Source organism: Cornus florida, unplaced genomic scaffold (assembly GCF_030987335.1).
Source record: "Cornus florida cultivar Cherokee Brave unplaced genomic scaffold, ASM3098733v1 CherokeeBrave_3.0.0_Hap2_Chr08, whole genome shotgun sequence".
In the NCBI taxonomy this organism is placed as follows: Eukaryota; Viridiplantae; Streptophyta; class Magnoliopsida; order Cornales; family Cornaceae; genus Cornus; species Cornus florida.
In genome coordinates, this window is record NW_026775578.1 from 407,703 (window position 1) to 422,437 (window position 14,735).

The 14,735-nt window shown below is 35.4% G+C and overlaps 1 protein-coding gene and 1 pseudogene across 2 annotated transcripts; one reads left to right on the forward strand and one right to left on the reverse strand.

Moving 5' to 3' along the window:
* The first annotated feature begins 415 nt into the window (after nt 1-415).
* Nucleotides 416-7,623, forward strand: LOC132268740 (uncharacterized). Of its 2 annotated transcripts, XR_009469354.1 has the most exons (8): nt 416-849; nt 1,381-1,480; nt 2,357-2,452; nt 2,581-2,633; nt 5,837-5,885; nt 6,319-6,366; nt 6,598-6,746; nt 7,367-7,623. XR_009469354.1 is itself a non-coding variant. In XM_059769547.1 (7 exons), exons 1-7 carry the CDS (start codon nt 602-604, stop codon nt 6,688-6,690), a joined length of 687 nt encoding a protein of 228 aa, XP_059625530.1. In that variant the 5' UTR covers nt 416-601; the 3' UTR covers nt 6,691-6,872. The 2 variants fall into 2 exon arrangements, 1 of the variants encoding a protein (XP_059625530.1); XM_059769547.1 differs by lacking the exon at nt 7,367-7,623 and having other exon boundaries at nt 6,598-6,872.
* A 2,525-nt stretch (nt 7,624-10,148) lies between these two features.
* LOC132268739 (probable boron transporter 2) lies at nt 10,149-14,735 on the reverse strand (annotated as a pseudogene).

Sequence of the window (14,735 nt, forward strand, 5' to 3'; positions counted from 1 at the left end):
TGTGTGGAGAGAGAGAGAAGGGTTAAGATATGGTGGTTGGTGTTGTGGTTGCAAAGAAAAATGTATCACAGGTACATTAATGGAGGGTACTTTGGTCATTTTAGATAATATTATAGGGCATATTAAACCTTGCATGTTATATAAGGCAGTGTTTGTATTTCATTTATGAAATGAGACGTCATTGTCCAAAATGCAATTTACCCATGAAATTTTCTTTTTAAATTCTGAAAAAAAAAAAAGTAAAGTAAAAAAGAAAGAAAAATAATAAAAATTTCAATTTTATTATTTTTATTTTTTAAATGTTAGCGGAGCTCATACCAAATCTACTAATTATATATTGTTTGAAGTTCATATAATTTAAAAATTAAAAAATTGATTGGTCCATGTACATATTACCTGAACGGCTCAGGGGCAGGGCAGCTTTTGTGGTGACTTTATTTGAAGATGCATTGTACTACTAATTTTCCTAGCTACTGAGTGGATTCATACTATATCGACCGACGACAGCCTATCGTTCGTTGATTGGGGTTTTGAATTGACCACTACTACTAATTTTTGGTGCCAACAAAAATAGAAAGAAAGTGTAGAATCTACTCCTACCATGTCAATGTTTAGTTCAACAACCCCATCTCTTCAACGACGGACCATTCCCATTCCCATTCCCATTCCCAGTTGCAGAAACGTCTCATCATCCATCATTGCTCCTCCTGCTAAGACATTATTATTATTCTTCAATCTTAGAAGAAGATCATATGGTGCCCGCAAGAGGATTAATAATAATTCTTCAATCTTATTAACCCGCCGTCGCGTCAAACCCTTTTCCCCTGTCATGGAATGGCAGGATTGCATGTAAGTAGTAACACTATTTCATTTCCTCTTATATGATACTTTTATATATATATATATATCTTTATCATCAATTCTTCATCTCATCTCATCTATCCTCAATTGAAGAAATAGGGTCAGATTTATTATTATTGTTAGTTTATCCGATTTATTTAGTTCGATCTTGTGACTCGATTCTTGATTCTTAACAATTTAATTTAGTGATAATTAACAAATATCCCTTTGTATTCAGTCTCATTTGTCAAAATTTCCACCCATTGATTGTTTATAATGATAGATGATATTACAATCTCAACTACGCTAGTACATTAACAGATAGCCAGGTGTTTTATTTCTGACCCCTGTAGTTAGCAATATACTCCTTACGTGACCTACTGTCATAAGGAAGGCGGCTTCAGTTATACATATGAACCACAACCACAACATTGATGGTTCATCTCAAGATTGTTCTTTCTAACCTTTTTTAATCTGCATATCTTTCTGGGTTCTTATCATTTGCGTCCCCAATATTTCATAACTTATTGTAAACTGCAGGGTTAAGATGGAAATTGACGTTCCTACTTCAGTTGCCTACAATTGTTATTCTGATCGTGAAGCCATTCCCCGTTGGATGCCCTTCATTTCATCTGTAAAGGTGCGTCACAACACCACAATGCATATCCCTCTTTCCCTGTTCTTCATAGCTGCTCTATTTTCACCTCATCTAAGTCAAACTAGTTGTTGGTGGCTCAACTAAGTGCAGACATTCGTTTCTATGCTTCTTGACAATGAAAAATGTAATATTCACAACTTCACTTGTATTCTCCTCCCTTTTTCTTGGCAATCAAGCTGAGCATTTGGGAAACTTCAGTGTCTTATAATCTTATTATTTGTTTGCTAGGCGATATCTGCACTCCACTTTTCAACAAACATACTCCACTTTTAAGTCAAATGACATTATTGTTACTAACTTCTTAATTAAGAGAATCAAACATTCAAACATAAATGTCATTGGGAAACTCGTGTCATTTTATTTTAAAAAAATAATTAAAAAAAAAAAATAAAGACAAAAAGTGGACTACATTTGTTGAAAATGGAGTGTGGATATCATCTCCCGTTTGTTAACGGAACATTCTTGTTCATTTCTAAGAATAACTTAGCAAATTTGGGTTGATTAAAAACTCAAAGCGAAACTTTATCAATCCCTAGGTTGTGTATTCATCTTTAATTAAACCTTGATTTTATATTTGTAGGAGCCTAATTTACTTTTTCAAGCTTAGATTGATCAGGAAATTTAGTCAGTTGATATGTTATCTAAATACATAGGGATGTCTATGATTTGGATTTAAAAGCCACTCATATTTACGAGGAAACTATCCATGGCATGGACACTTTCTCATTTGTGGGTTAGGAACCTGCCGCTCTAGTCCCTGAAAAGTGTGACATTATCAGTTATTGAATTTAATTTAGTTCAATGCACCTTCAGTTGTATGCATATAGGGGAACTTGATATTGGATTCCACTTTTACAGATTTTGGAAGATAAGCCCGACTTATCACGATGGTCACTAAAGTATAAAGCTTTTGGTCGTGATATTGAATTCTCTTGGCTTGCTCGAAACATGCAGGCAAGGATCATGAGAAATCTACTTTTTTTTTTTCCTCCATTACTTCTGCCCACAATTATTTATTCTATCATTTTAGAAGCTTGTTGATTCATCCATTAGGTGCATTTATTATTGTTTTGCTGTTGCAGCCCATCCTGAATCAGAAAATTCACTGGAGATCCCTCGAAGGTCTTCCTAACAGGTAATGGGAATAATTGTTTAGCCAAGGCAAGCAAGTATAATATTAACCAACAATGCAAACAACGACATTCAAATGTTCTTCCTTGTAAGATTAGTTAATGAGATTCATTTTTTTCCTCATCTCCATCAGTAACTGTTTTCTTAGGCTTTAACACACTTAAGACACTGACAATATCTTTTACGGAAACCTCAACTACCTTTATTTCTGTCACCTGCAATATTTTATACGCTACTGATATATTGAAGGTGTTATTGTTAGCCGAGATATGATAAGCTAGAATCATGGGTGTAACGGATAGGAATACAAAAGGATAAAATTAAGAAGATTCTATTGATTCATTTCTAGATTGAATCATATTAGCCGAGATATGCTAGGCTAGAATCATGGGATTTGACTTTATTTACGCACATGTCTAGGCATAGAATATGCAATGATTTTATTCAGTTTCCTTTACTAGGGGTGTGAACGAGTGTTAAAGCCTCATTCAACCCTTTACATATTATTAAATCTGATTCAAGCACTTGCACATTTCTCTTATATTCCTTCTATCTTATATTTCTTCTTGGTATTAGAGCCAGGGTGGTCCAACTGCAACGAGGGCGTTGTAAGTTCGGCACCATCCATTCAGGAATGGTCTGAGGAGACCTTGTGGTTAGGGCATTGCAAGTTCAGCACCACCCATTCATGAATGGTCTAAGGAGACCTTGTGGTCGGAGGAGACATTGGTGATTCTTCCATCTATATATTTTTAAACATGTGTATGAAGGGGAATCGTCTGAGGAGACATTTTTGATTCTTTCATCTACATATTTTAAACATGCGTATGAAGGGGAATGGTTTCAAGGGACATTTTTTATTCATCCATCTACATATTTTAAACATGTGTATGAAGAGAAACGGTATGAGCAAACAGAAATGTTAAGGAGACAGTAATTGTTTTTTTATGGTCCGAGGAGACGTTGTTGGTTTATGGGTTGAGGAGACTCCGGCTGAGTCAAATAAGACATATCCACTGTGGTTTGGAGAAAGCACCAAGGTTATGTCTTGGCTAGTCAATTTAATGTAGCCAAACATAGTCGTTGGCTATATAGTTATAAAGATTGTGTTTGAGGATGTATTGTGCAATTTGGATGTCTCAGATATCCATGCACTAACTTGAGGGGGAGTATTAGTTGAGATGTGATAGGCTAGAATCATTTGTGTAACTTATCATATTAGCAGAGATATGATAAGTTAGATATTTACATATGTCTAGGCATAGAATATGCAATAATTTTATTCAGTTTCCTTTATTGTAATATTAACATGTTCTCTTTTTACTATATAAATAGCCCTTTCTTAATTCTCATTTATCATTTACATATTTATTTTGTATTTCTTCTTTTTTTTTTCTTTTTTTTTTTTTTCCTAGTTGGTACTCACACACACATGCCTCCACCGAGGTTTGAACCCCTTACCTCCCTTTGGGAGGTAGGAGCCTGGTACAGCTAGGCCACTGACCCGTTGATATTTCTTCTTAGTTTCATCCATGATTCTAGCCTATCATATCTCAGCTAACTCCCATAAATCCCAACAGCATGAAAAGAATAATAAGTAACCCAAAAGCAAGGAAACGAACAACAAAAAAAGAATAATAAGTAACCCAAAAGCAAGGAAACGAACAACAAAACGCTTTATATACCATTTATGGAAAAAAAAAAAAAAGCTTTGTATACACACTCACACATATATAATGCAAGAATTACTAATAAGGTGAAAGGGTAGCACAGAAGAAGCGTGGTAAAGGATGAGAGGCATTCTACGTTTTAGTTTGCCCTTTTAGGTAATTTCAACTTTTAAGAATTTGTATAATATTTCTTATCAGTAAAGTGGTAGGCATTTTTGTCTTTTCACCCATTATATGCACTGTTTTTATACTATAGAGGTTGTTTTTGAACTCGAGGGGTGTTATATGCACTATAACGATAATATAAGGTTTTTTTTTTTTTTGCGCTTAACCCTAATCCCAACAGTAGGTGCTTAAGTAGCACTTGTTGATGCCTAAACAACCCCTTCTTGGTTTAAATATTTTCTCCCCACTGTTTTTTCCATGTTTTTCCTGTTGTTTACAAAATTCTCCTGAAGTAAATAGAAGAGAAGCAGAAATCCATGCTACATTGATATGTTACTCTAACGGGCTCCCTGGTATTGGATGAATCAACTTTAAGAAACCAGATATGCAACATGACAGCAAATTCAGAGTATTATTCCAATTTTTATTAAAAATAATTTGTCTTAGATCGAGTAATAAATCAGGAATAATGTAGCATAGGCTTCTAGGGCTTAATAATGTTCCATTATACTAAAAACTCTATAAAAGGTATTAAAACCCTACCTCCATGCTAGAGATTATTCAATGCCATGCGTATAGAACCCTGAATTATGAACCAAAACCTGTGAATGTTGGCTGATTTCTAGTTTGGTTACATGGATCCAAGTACATTTGGGTAATGTGTCGAACATGTTTAACATACCCTTCCTAACTTTACCGCGTTAACTTTAGTCTTCCCTTTTCCCTATAATTACCCTCTATGTAGATAATGTCACTCTTCTTAAGTAGCGCATTTAGTGGTCTTTTTTATACATGTTCAAACCATCTTAGTCGATTTTCTCTCAATTTATCTTCAATTGGTGCTACTTTAACCATTACAAGAATGTGCTCATTCTAATTGTATCCTTTCTGGTCTTGCTGCGCATCCATCGTAGCATTCATATTTCTGCTGCACTGACTTTATGTATATGTTGTTTCTTAGCTGCTCAACATTTTGTTTCATAAAGCACAACTACAATAAATTAGAAGCATTAGCAAAAATTAATAAATAAATAGAAAATTATAAATAAAAAGAAAGGGATTCAAAGTAATTTACATTTTTAAAACCATAAAAGAAGCCCATATCAATATTCAGGCTTTTCATGCTAAGATTGCCATGCATAGGTACCTTGAAGTTATCTTTGCCTGTACATTAATAGGTATGGACAGCAGCAGCACTGCCATATTTGTCCATGTCCAAGTTCTGAAGGTTCAACTTCATGAATAATATAGATCATTATTATATGTTACTCTTGTACTATATCCCTTGAAGTAGGCAGATAGATATATACTACTCATATATTCACATATATGACTACTATATCACTTGATAAACTTGTTTTTCATGTGGCAGAGGAGCTGTGCGATTTTTTCCAAAAGGTCCTTCATCATGTGTTGTAGAAGTGAGGCTGCTTTAAACAATATCCATTCTACATTTTAACGATCTTGTTTTTGTATTCTATAGGTGACTCCCTTTTGCACCTCCCTTCATTACTTCCCATCGGCCTTTGTTTAGTGCACGAATGGGCAGCCACGGGCCACTAGATTGATGCCATCTTAGATGTTCAATGGGATCAAGTCGAAAACTCTTATAAAATGGATATTTTCTCATCTAGTGGTCAAATGGCTAAAAAGAAAAAACATAAATTGGGTTGGAAGGTATAATTAATCATTATTTGCTTCTCTTATGTTGGTCCCATTGTTTAGGCTCGTGGTAGCAATGAAGAGATCTATAAAAGGGAGAACAGATAATCTATTCTTGTATTCTTTTTGTTCTCTCCAGTTTGGGTGCTCAAATTTAACTAATCAGCCTTTACGATTTAATCTTCATTTCAGCTAACTGTTTCCTATGAAGTTCCTCAGCTGTTGGCTCCAGTGGCATCGGTAGGCATCATAATTTTGATTTAGGTCATGTGCTTTATTTTTTAAAGGGTCATAAATGATTAGTTGTTTTAAACCAAAATTGTGAAAGACTTGTGTATATGTTTAGTTGCTAGAGAAATAGATGCTAAGGCAGTAAATTTGCAAGAAATACTTATTTTCTGCTTAAGATGCATGTTATATACTTGAACTAGCATGAGGTGATCCAAGAGCTTTCGTTGTTAATTCTATCAGGCACTGAAACCTTTTCTTGAGAGCTTACTTCTACGCGGTTTAGAACGGTTCGCAAAGTTTGCAAGAAGTAGGTCAGCAGACTCTACCAGGTGATCTGTGAACTATGGGGACTGCGCTCATGGCTAATGACCTTAACCGATGTTGTTGCTGTAAGACTTTCTTTCAATTGAAAAACATTCCACGAGTTTCAATTGCAATGTGTCTATATTGTGCAAAGATGAATTGAAAAAATTCCATTCGTGAATATGTTAATCTTAAAGATATTTTTGGTCTCATTTATGGTCCTGCAAATGATCAAAGTTAGGGCAAAGGAAAAGCACCTAGATTAACAATTTTGTGAACCATGACCCCTACATTTGTGTGGATACTCAATAATACCTTCGTGCTTTCCACTTTTAGGTTTTTAAAATTTAGCCTCTTGCATTGTAGGAGACAATGCTCCTCTTTTTCTTCTTCTTCTTAAATGTGTAAAGTCAGCTCTTCTTTTCAATCAGTTATCTGAATCTTTTTTCCATCCAAACAATAATTAAGATTTAGTGGCTGAAATCACCTATAATTTATCTAAAAGAGGGATATTGCTTAGTTCTAGAACCTCAGGACTCAAGACGTACTAACCTTTGGTATTTCACGAAGTGAGTTTAATTGCTGAACAGGCAACGACCCTCATGTATCAGATCTCATCTCTTGTGCATAAAATCTATGAAATTTGAGTCTGTTGCTTTGTTTTGATATGCAAAATATTATCATGATTTAGGATTCTATATTTCAGATGATTGGACTTAGAGCACTGTTTGGATGGTAACACAGTGATTGATGCATGGAAACTTATCCCATCCATTACTTTGAATTGGTATAGCAAATCTGGACTATTCTTTTTGTAATATTAATAATCGAGTAAAGTTAAATGTTCCCTTCCAACCGTATGATGTTTGTCAAAGAGTCTATAAATCCATTTCCCTCTCGTTATAACTTATAACCTATATGTTGTAAGTTATCTTGATTTCATTCGACATGAGAAAACTCATAAAAATATGCTTTTATTACGATTACTAATAAAAAAAACTGTAACATTTATATATTATTTGTATACTATTTTGTTATTATTCAATCATATTCTAATATTAAATCAAATTGAAAGGCTGATGAAATAAATTCATAATTGTAAAAGTATTATAAATTCATGGTATACGTTTACTGTTACCAGTCCATTCTTTTTCATTTGAAAATAATAATATAACTCCTTGAACTACTAGCGTTTTACATGTCATCCCTTAATATTATAAACAACCGCATAACTATGCAAAATATTAAAATTACGTTTTTATTTTTTTATTTTTATTTTTATTTTTACCTTGGCAAGAAATACATTCCTTTTACTTTGGAAGGTGAAGAAGCATCACTAGACTACAACCTTTGGTGGTTACTAAAAATTGAAAGACTTGAATGATTGAACACGTTGACCAAGAGTACTAGCTCTTTGGATGCCTTATGCAATAAGGCTACCCTTTTCCTACATCACCCATATTTGATTGGAACCGGTCCAACCAACAAGGCTCGCTCGCTCATTATGATCCACTAGCCTGTGATTGAGGCCTCTCTCTCTTTTTGTTGTTGTTGCTGTTAACTTGTTGCTGTTGCTGCTGCCAAATTCCATCGTTTTCAGTGCTATAGGAGGTCTTGAATATTTCGGGATTTTTGCTGGAGGTGTAAACGGATTTAAATTCTTTTTGATTTGTGATACTTAAATGTTTCAAGGGATTAGGTTTTATCTCATATATATGTGTGTGTATCTTATAATTTTTAGAGATAGTGCCATTCCGGGCTTCTTTTTAGGTTTCTTTTATTCTGTTAGGTGTGCCATTTGGACTTCTTGTTCCTTATTCTATTAGGTTTTCGTTCCTGGGTAAATGTTCATGATTTCCACTCAGTTAAGTAGATAGATAATATGCACCCAACCCATGGTTATTTAAGAAAATTTAGGCCAGATGCACCACTGGACTGCATTATTTTCTGGACCTCAGGTAGACGGCTTCCCAATTGTTGCAACTTGACTGCACATCAATTCCTTTGTTTGGGCGTTGTGTGTTGTATTTATTTTGTTTCGATAATACTGTCCATCGATTTGATGGGTGTATTCAATGATTGTATCTCAGTGTATCATATTAAATTATTAGTGGATTGTTAGGCTTGTGTAGCATAAGGTAAAAGTCTGCACCCTGCGGGCGTAGTATCTCCATGCATGAATTTGTAGGTAGTTTTGATAATAAGATGTCAGGTACAGATTGAATGAGTTGAATACATGCAAAATGAATTACAATATGTAGAGATGAGAGAGCTAGCTTTGTTATGGTCAACTAGCTTGTCAAATCCTTAGTACTAGTGGATCGTGTGATCTAATAAGATTGGTGTCTTGAGTACTAGTGGATCTTGTCATCTAATAAGATTGGTGTCTTGAGACTGATAATGTAAGGTTATAGAATAGTAGTAGTCTTTTGGAGTTATATATTGATAGATCATAAAGGAGACGACAAGGATTCTGAAATCATTAGAAATGGACCGACCTAATTAGCTAGCTAGTGTAGCGTAGCCTCCCTTCCCCTCCCCACGATCCAGAGAGAGACATATGTGACGAATCCGGCCCACTTGCTGCAAAGTCAATGCTATCATGAAATGAAATGAGAACCCACTTGATATATATATGTGTGTGTGTGTGTGTGTGTGTTTTCCTCTCCATCTGTCTCTGGCCTGCAAATGTAATGTAGTAGGACCCCTCCTTACCTGACCTACCTCGTAGGAAAGGGCAAGGGCAAGGCGTGTTCATTTACTTGGAATAATGCTTTTCTGTGAGACATTTCTGACCTCTGCTTTTGTTTCACAACTAACTATGGGAAATTAAGTCCCTTTCCCATCTCAGTCCATCAGTCTAATTACTGCTGCTGATCAATTCTGATGAGACTTGAGAACCAGTGAGAGGACCAATCTTAGCCACAAATACAATCACTATCAGCATTTGCACTTTTGGTAAATCATGAGTTAGTGTTATCTGCTACTGTTGGAAGTGAATTGCCCAAAATACGAAAAACATTTTTTTGCTTCTACTTATATCATATTTGTTGATTTGATTCTTTACATGTATTGACAAGTTCTACAAGAATTAATTATGTGTTGACTAATTTCCCTTCATTTTGGCTATATATAAAAATTAGCTAGGTATGTCTGTCTATGTGGTGGTGGTGTTTCAGTAGTTCTGTCAAGTTTATCAAATTCATTTCCTTGGTTTTCATTTTAATCAACTCCTTTCAAACATACTTTTCAGGAAGAAAAAAATTAGTAATTTAGCAACTCTAGAAAGTAGAAGCAGATCGGTTGGGAGAATGCAGATCAAGAAGGTTTTAATATAGTATAACAGAAGAAAATATAACCACAAACAAAGTTGGAGGGCAAAATTTGTGGTATAGATGCTTGGGAGACGTTGCTTGTACGTGCTGAGTTTTGTTTTTTTCATTTTTAAAGCAAAGTCAACATAACATTTGGGAATTTACAAGCAGCAATATAAAAGCAGTATTCAATAAATAAATAAGGTGCAATAGTTGCTAGTACTTTGATTACAAGAAAGACAGTGACACGTAAATGCAGCTAGAGAAGTCTTGAAACACAGGAGCAGAAAGAAGGGAGATTTTACATCAAGCCGAAGCAGCAAAACAAGACAGTGAAAACCAAAACGGTTCAACTTACAAGCCATCTCAAACTAAATGCAGCTAGTTAATTTAAAGAAGTTGAGTTGAGTTACTACTACCAGTACTCGTACCCAAATTAGATGGTCCCATTTCTACAGTCCTTGGACTGAGAAGATCTCTTCCGCTAGACCGGCTTTGCTCCCCTCGTAGTTGGCTTATGCGAGGGCTGTATGCTTTCTCTGATGAACTTTTGCGAGGGCTCTGGAGGATTTTGGGATCCTTGTCCTTCATTGGTGGCGTTGCAGCAGAGCTTGTCATCTTAGGACTGCATGTATGCCTAATCTCACCACGGCTTCTGGTAATAACCTTATCAAAAAGCTCTGCATCATCGACAAAAGAAGCCCTACCACCCAGTTCTGCCTCCTACATGCCATAAAAAATGACACTTCTAAGAATAATGAGTTCAAGCCATAAAGTCAAAAATTTCAGGTAAACCTAGCTAGTGAGACTAATATTATTGTAAGTTGTGTGTGTGTGTGTGTTGTGTGTGTGTGTGTGGGGGGGGGGGGGGGGGTGGGGGGGGGTTTGGGTTTTGTGGTGTGTTGGGGTTGGTAAGTTAGAATATGATATATATATATATATATATATATATATATATATATATATATTTGAGTGAGTTGGAGAAGAATGGTTACTGCAGCAAGATTGAGTGGTAGAGCTGGTGCCTCTTCGTACTGTGCTGCATCTAAATCCTGAAGGTGTGGGGCTTTGAAGAAATTGGGCAAAAGGTATTGTCTTACAGGAACCAAAAGCATGATCATTAAAGGGAATAGAAGCCCTGCAATTGGAATCCATGTAATCCCAAAACAAATAAGCAAGTATGTTGTTTGGAATACTGTAAATGTGGCAATTGTGTTGAATGGCACAGTTTCAACAAATGTGGCATGGTAATCTTCCAGAACTCTGCAAGGAAGAAGGAATTAACAAGTTAAGGATAGAAGAGAGAGGAATAGTGGCAATAGAAAGAAAGAAAGCAGGAGGTCGTGAAGAAGAAATTACTACTTACTTGTATCTTCTGGTTGGAGCTGTGATTAGAAGTATTAATATTCTTTCCCAAAACTGATTGCCTGGTAAACTTTGAATTGCCATAAAGGCAAAGTATCCCCAAAGGACTGAGGTTGGAATCATCTTGAGCAAAGGCATTGCTGCAACACATCCTCCAACCATTGTGGCCTGAAGCAAATTACTGAGACGTTGTTCTTTCACCTCAATCGGCAATAAATCATCAATATCTTTCTCAACCTCAAAAACTGTCTCATCCACCGGGGCATCAATGTTCCCCATGCTTGTAGCTAATTGGATTGTTGATTCTTTTAATTCCTTTAGCACCACCACCCCCTGCATTTATTATATAGTTTAGTGTTTGATATGAAGATGGGGGAGGGGAATCATAAAGTCTGGTACGTACTCGAGCTGAGGGCTCCTGGTAGATCAGAGGAGTCTGCATTTGTTGATAGGCTTCTTGCATGTTACCATACAATTGTCCCAAGCTTGAGTTCTTCCTCATACTTTGACGTGCTGCCACAACAAGTCTGTTCCGAAGCAACTGCCCAATCAAGAGTGGGACATATTTGCACAAGTAACTCTGCTAACATGTAGGATCCTACATCTTTTTGTGTGTGTGTGTGTGTTTCTGAGTGTAGCAGCAGCAGCAGCAGCAGCCAGAAGAATTTTTTTAGATGTTAAATTGAGAGGGGCTGTTTGGGGTTAAAATGAATTACTTGGTGTTTAAGAGTAGCCAGACTCTTTGTATGCATTGGGGATTGCGGGATTACACCATTTGATGGAGGAACTCCAATCAGACCGCACATTAAGGTCTGCATGGAGAAGCAATGAAGATGGAATTAGTGTAGTATTTATTTATTTATTTGAACACACATTATTGATGGAAAGGGAAAGTAAGCAGCAGGAAATGCATACCAAGAACCCCAAAAGAAGCAAGTCATAGTGAAAAGAAGGTGGCTTTCTCAAATTGAATTCTTTCTGTTGAGCAAGTTGAGATGCGACGCTATGGTCAAAATAGTAAAGTACTGCAATCATGGTTGCTGGAATAAAAGCTCCAACTGTATAGAGGATGGGCACATTCAGCATGTCCTGTTGAGTTTGAAATATTAAACCAAGGAAAACTAGTGCATATATATACATGCAACTTGATTAAACATGCCTTAATAACTGTCCAGTTCTCATATGCACCAGATGACCATGCATTTGGGCTGAAGAGGCGTCGTGGAATTCCTTTTGGAACACTTGCAGCTGGTATGTATGAAACACCTGACCAAACTACAACCAAAACTGGCACGCCGTAGTCTGCTATAAGGCTTCTAAGCCAACCTGATCAAGAAATTAAACCACATATTATTATTATTATTATTATTATTATTCTTCTTCACCAACAACAACATGGTAATAATACAAGTATGGTAAAAAAAAAACCACAAAAAACATGTACTAACCACTCCCATATCTCCATGACCTTGCTTTTCGGCTTCTTAATGCAGTGAGCAGAAGACCAAATGACAGAACCAAAGCAAACATGTCATTCGCAAACCTCCATGAAGGCATAAATTCTGTTAAATTTGAATTTTCTCGTTTTGGTATGCGAAACTCTTCCACAATTCCCTAGGAATTAAAAAATAATACTATTAATAATCTGGATGGATCTAAGGTACGCAGCATATATAGCTAGAAGCAACAACTGTACATCCACCAACATGTCAAAACAAATCTCTGAAAATTTTTAATCATGAAAGTAGAATAAGTTAAAAAAGATAAGTCAGAATACAAATATTTAATTATCCTACTTACTTTGATAGCCTGTTGCGTAAAGAGCATTGCAATAAGCAAACCAAATAGTTCTCCTGCCACACGAGTAAATCTATTGATAATGGAGCAAGCTCCTAAGATGGCTAGTAAGTAAGATTGCAGTCCACAAGCACACCCTGAAAGCAAATATATATATATATATATATATATTAAGTACGATTGAGTTTTAGTACTAAACAGTATGACAAACTTAATAGGAAAATTTATTTATATATATATATTAATGCATAGCATAGTTCACCATCCAGCCCATGCGAGAAATAGATTACGCCCCAAATCTGGTCTGTCTTTAGCAAAGTTAAACATGAAGGTGTACATTATTACAGTGGGCTCTGCGACTCCTAAAATAAGCAAAGGTTGACCACCAATGATTGAGTGTATTATCCCACATATCGCAGTTGATGCCAAGGTTTGAACCGCTGTTACAACTCCATCTGTAAAAAGTAGCAGGTAATGTAACAAGAAGTAGTTAGTCATACTCTTTTCATGTTCAACTCTTACACACACGTTTTTTTTTTAATAATTAATGATAAAAATGCTAATTAGGTGGACGTTAATGATTGTTTGAGAATTTGGAGCTGGAGCTCTAACACACACACAATCTTCTATCTATAAGATGGAAATTTCAATAGCAGATATAAAATGAATGAGTAATTTCCAGTATGTACATACGTACCAGTATTTCTCTCCAGTTGTTCGCCGAATGAAATGACTGGAATGGCGGATGCAAAAAAGATATATGTGGTGGGAGCCAGAATCCTGAAAATAACCTACTCATATATGTTAGATAGCTAGCATGCATTAAGTGGAGTGAGTATAATATATATATATATATATATATATATATATATATATATATATATATATATATATATTAAGTAAAGTACCTGAAGCCTGCTGTGAAGCCGCCAGTCCAGTCTTGCTTGTAACACAACAATCTTGCTCTAATGTCATTCTTGATTCCGCGCAAAGGCACAAATGTCTCTTCCATTAATTTGTATCATTACTTCATTTTATTAATGGGGTGGGTTCTCAGAGAAATTAAGCATTCAAAAAGTTAAGTACGTGACGAATATCATATAACAGCCTCCTCCATTGAAAGAACGTACTGATGATAATGAACACCACACCAGACAAACCAGAAAATTAATTACATACTTGGTTTGGGAACTTTGATATCATCCATCTGTTGCATCTAATTAAACAATGTTAATTATATATAAATTCACACACACACACACACATATATATATATCTATATATATAATGAGAACAATTAATTAAGGCACTTTGATTCAGACAAATTGTGGGAAACACAGATCGATATTAAACATATATTAAACTTAAAAAGAATGTGTCCAAGGAGCTAAGATTGCATATATGAATCAGTTCTCAGAATGACATGCATAAATGATGCATAAAGATTGCTTTGAAGATTTTATATATATATATATATATATATATATATATATATATATATATTACAAAAAATCAAACAAGATCCCTACAAATTAATCGATTGTTTGCGGTGGGGGCTTTCAGCAAACAATGTGTGCGCAGCGCAGAAAAGGAAGAGAG

What these genes read in the sequence shown, in the direction of transcription:
- LOC132268740 (XM_059769547.1), top strand. Translation starts at nt 602, where the DNA reads ATGTCAATGTTTAGTTCAACAACCCCATCTCTTCAACGACGGACCATT. An exon ending in CTTCATCATGTGTTGTAGAA is followed by an intron (nt 5,886 to 6,318) that starts GTGAGGCTGCTT and finishes TCTTCATTTCAG; the next exon opens with CTAACTGTTTCCTATGAAGT. An exon ending in TGTTGGCTCCAGTGGCATCG is followed by an intron (nt 6,367 to 6,597) that starts GTAGGCATCATA and finishes TAATTCTATCAG; the next exon opens with GCACTGAAACCTTTTCTTGA.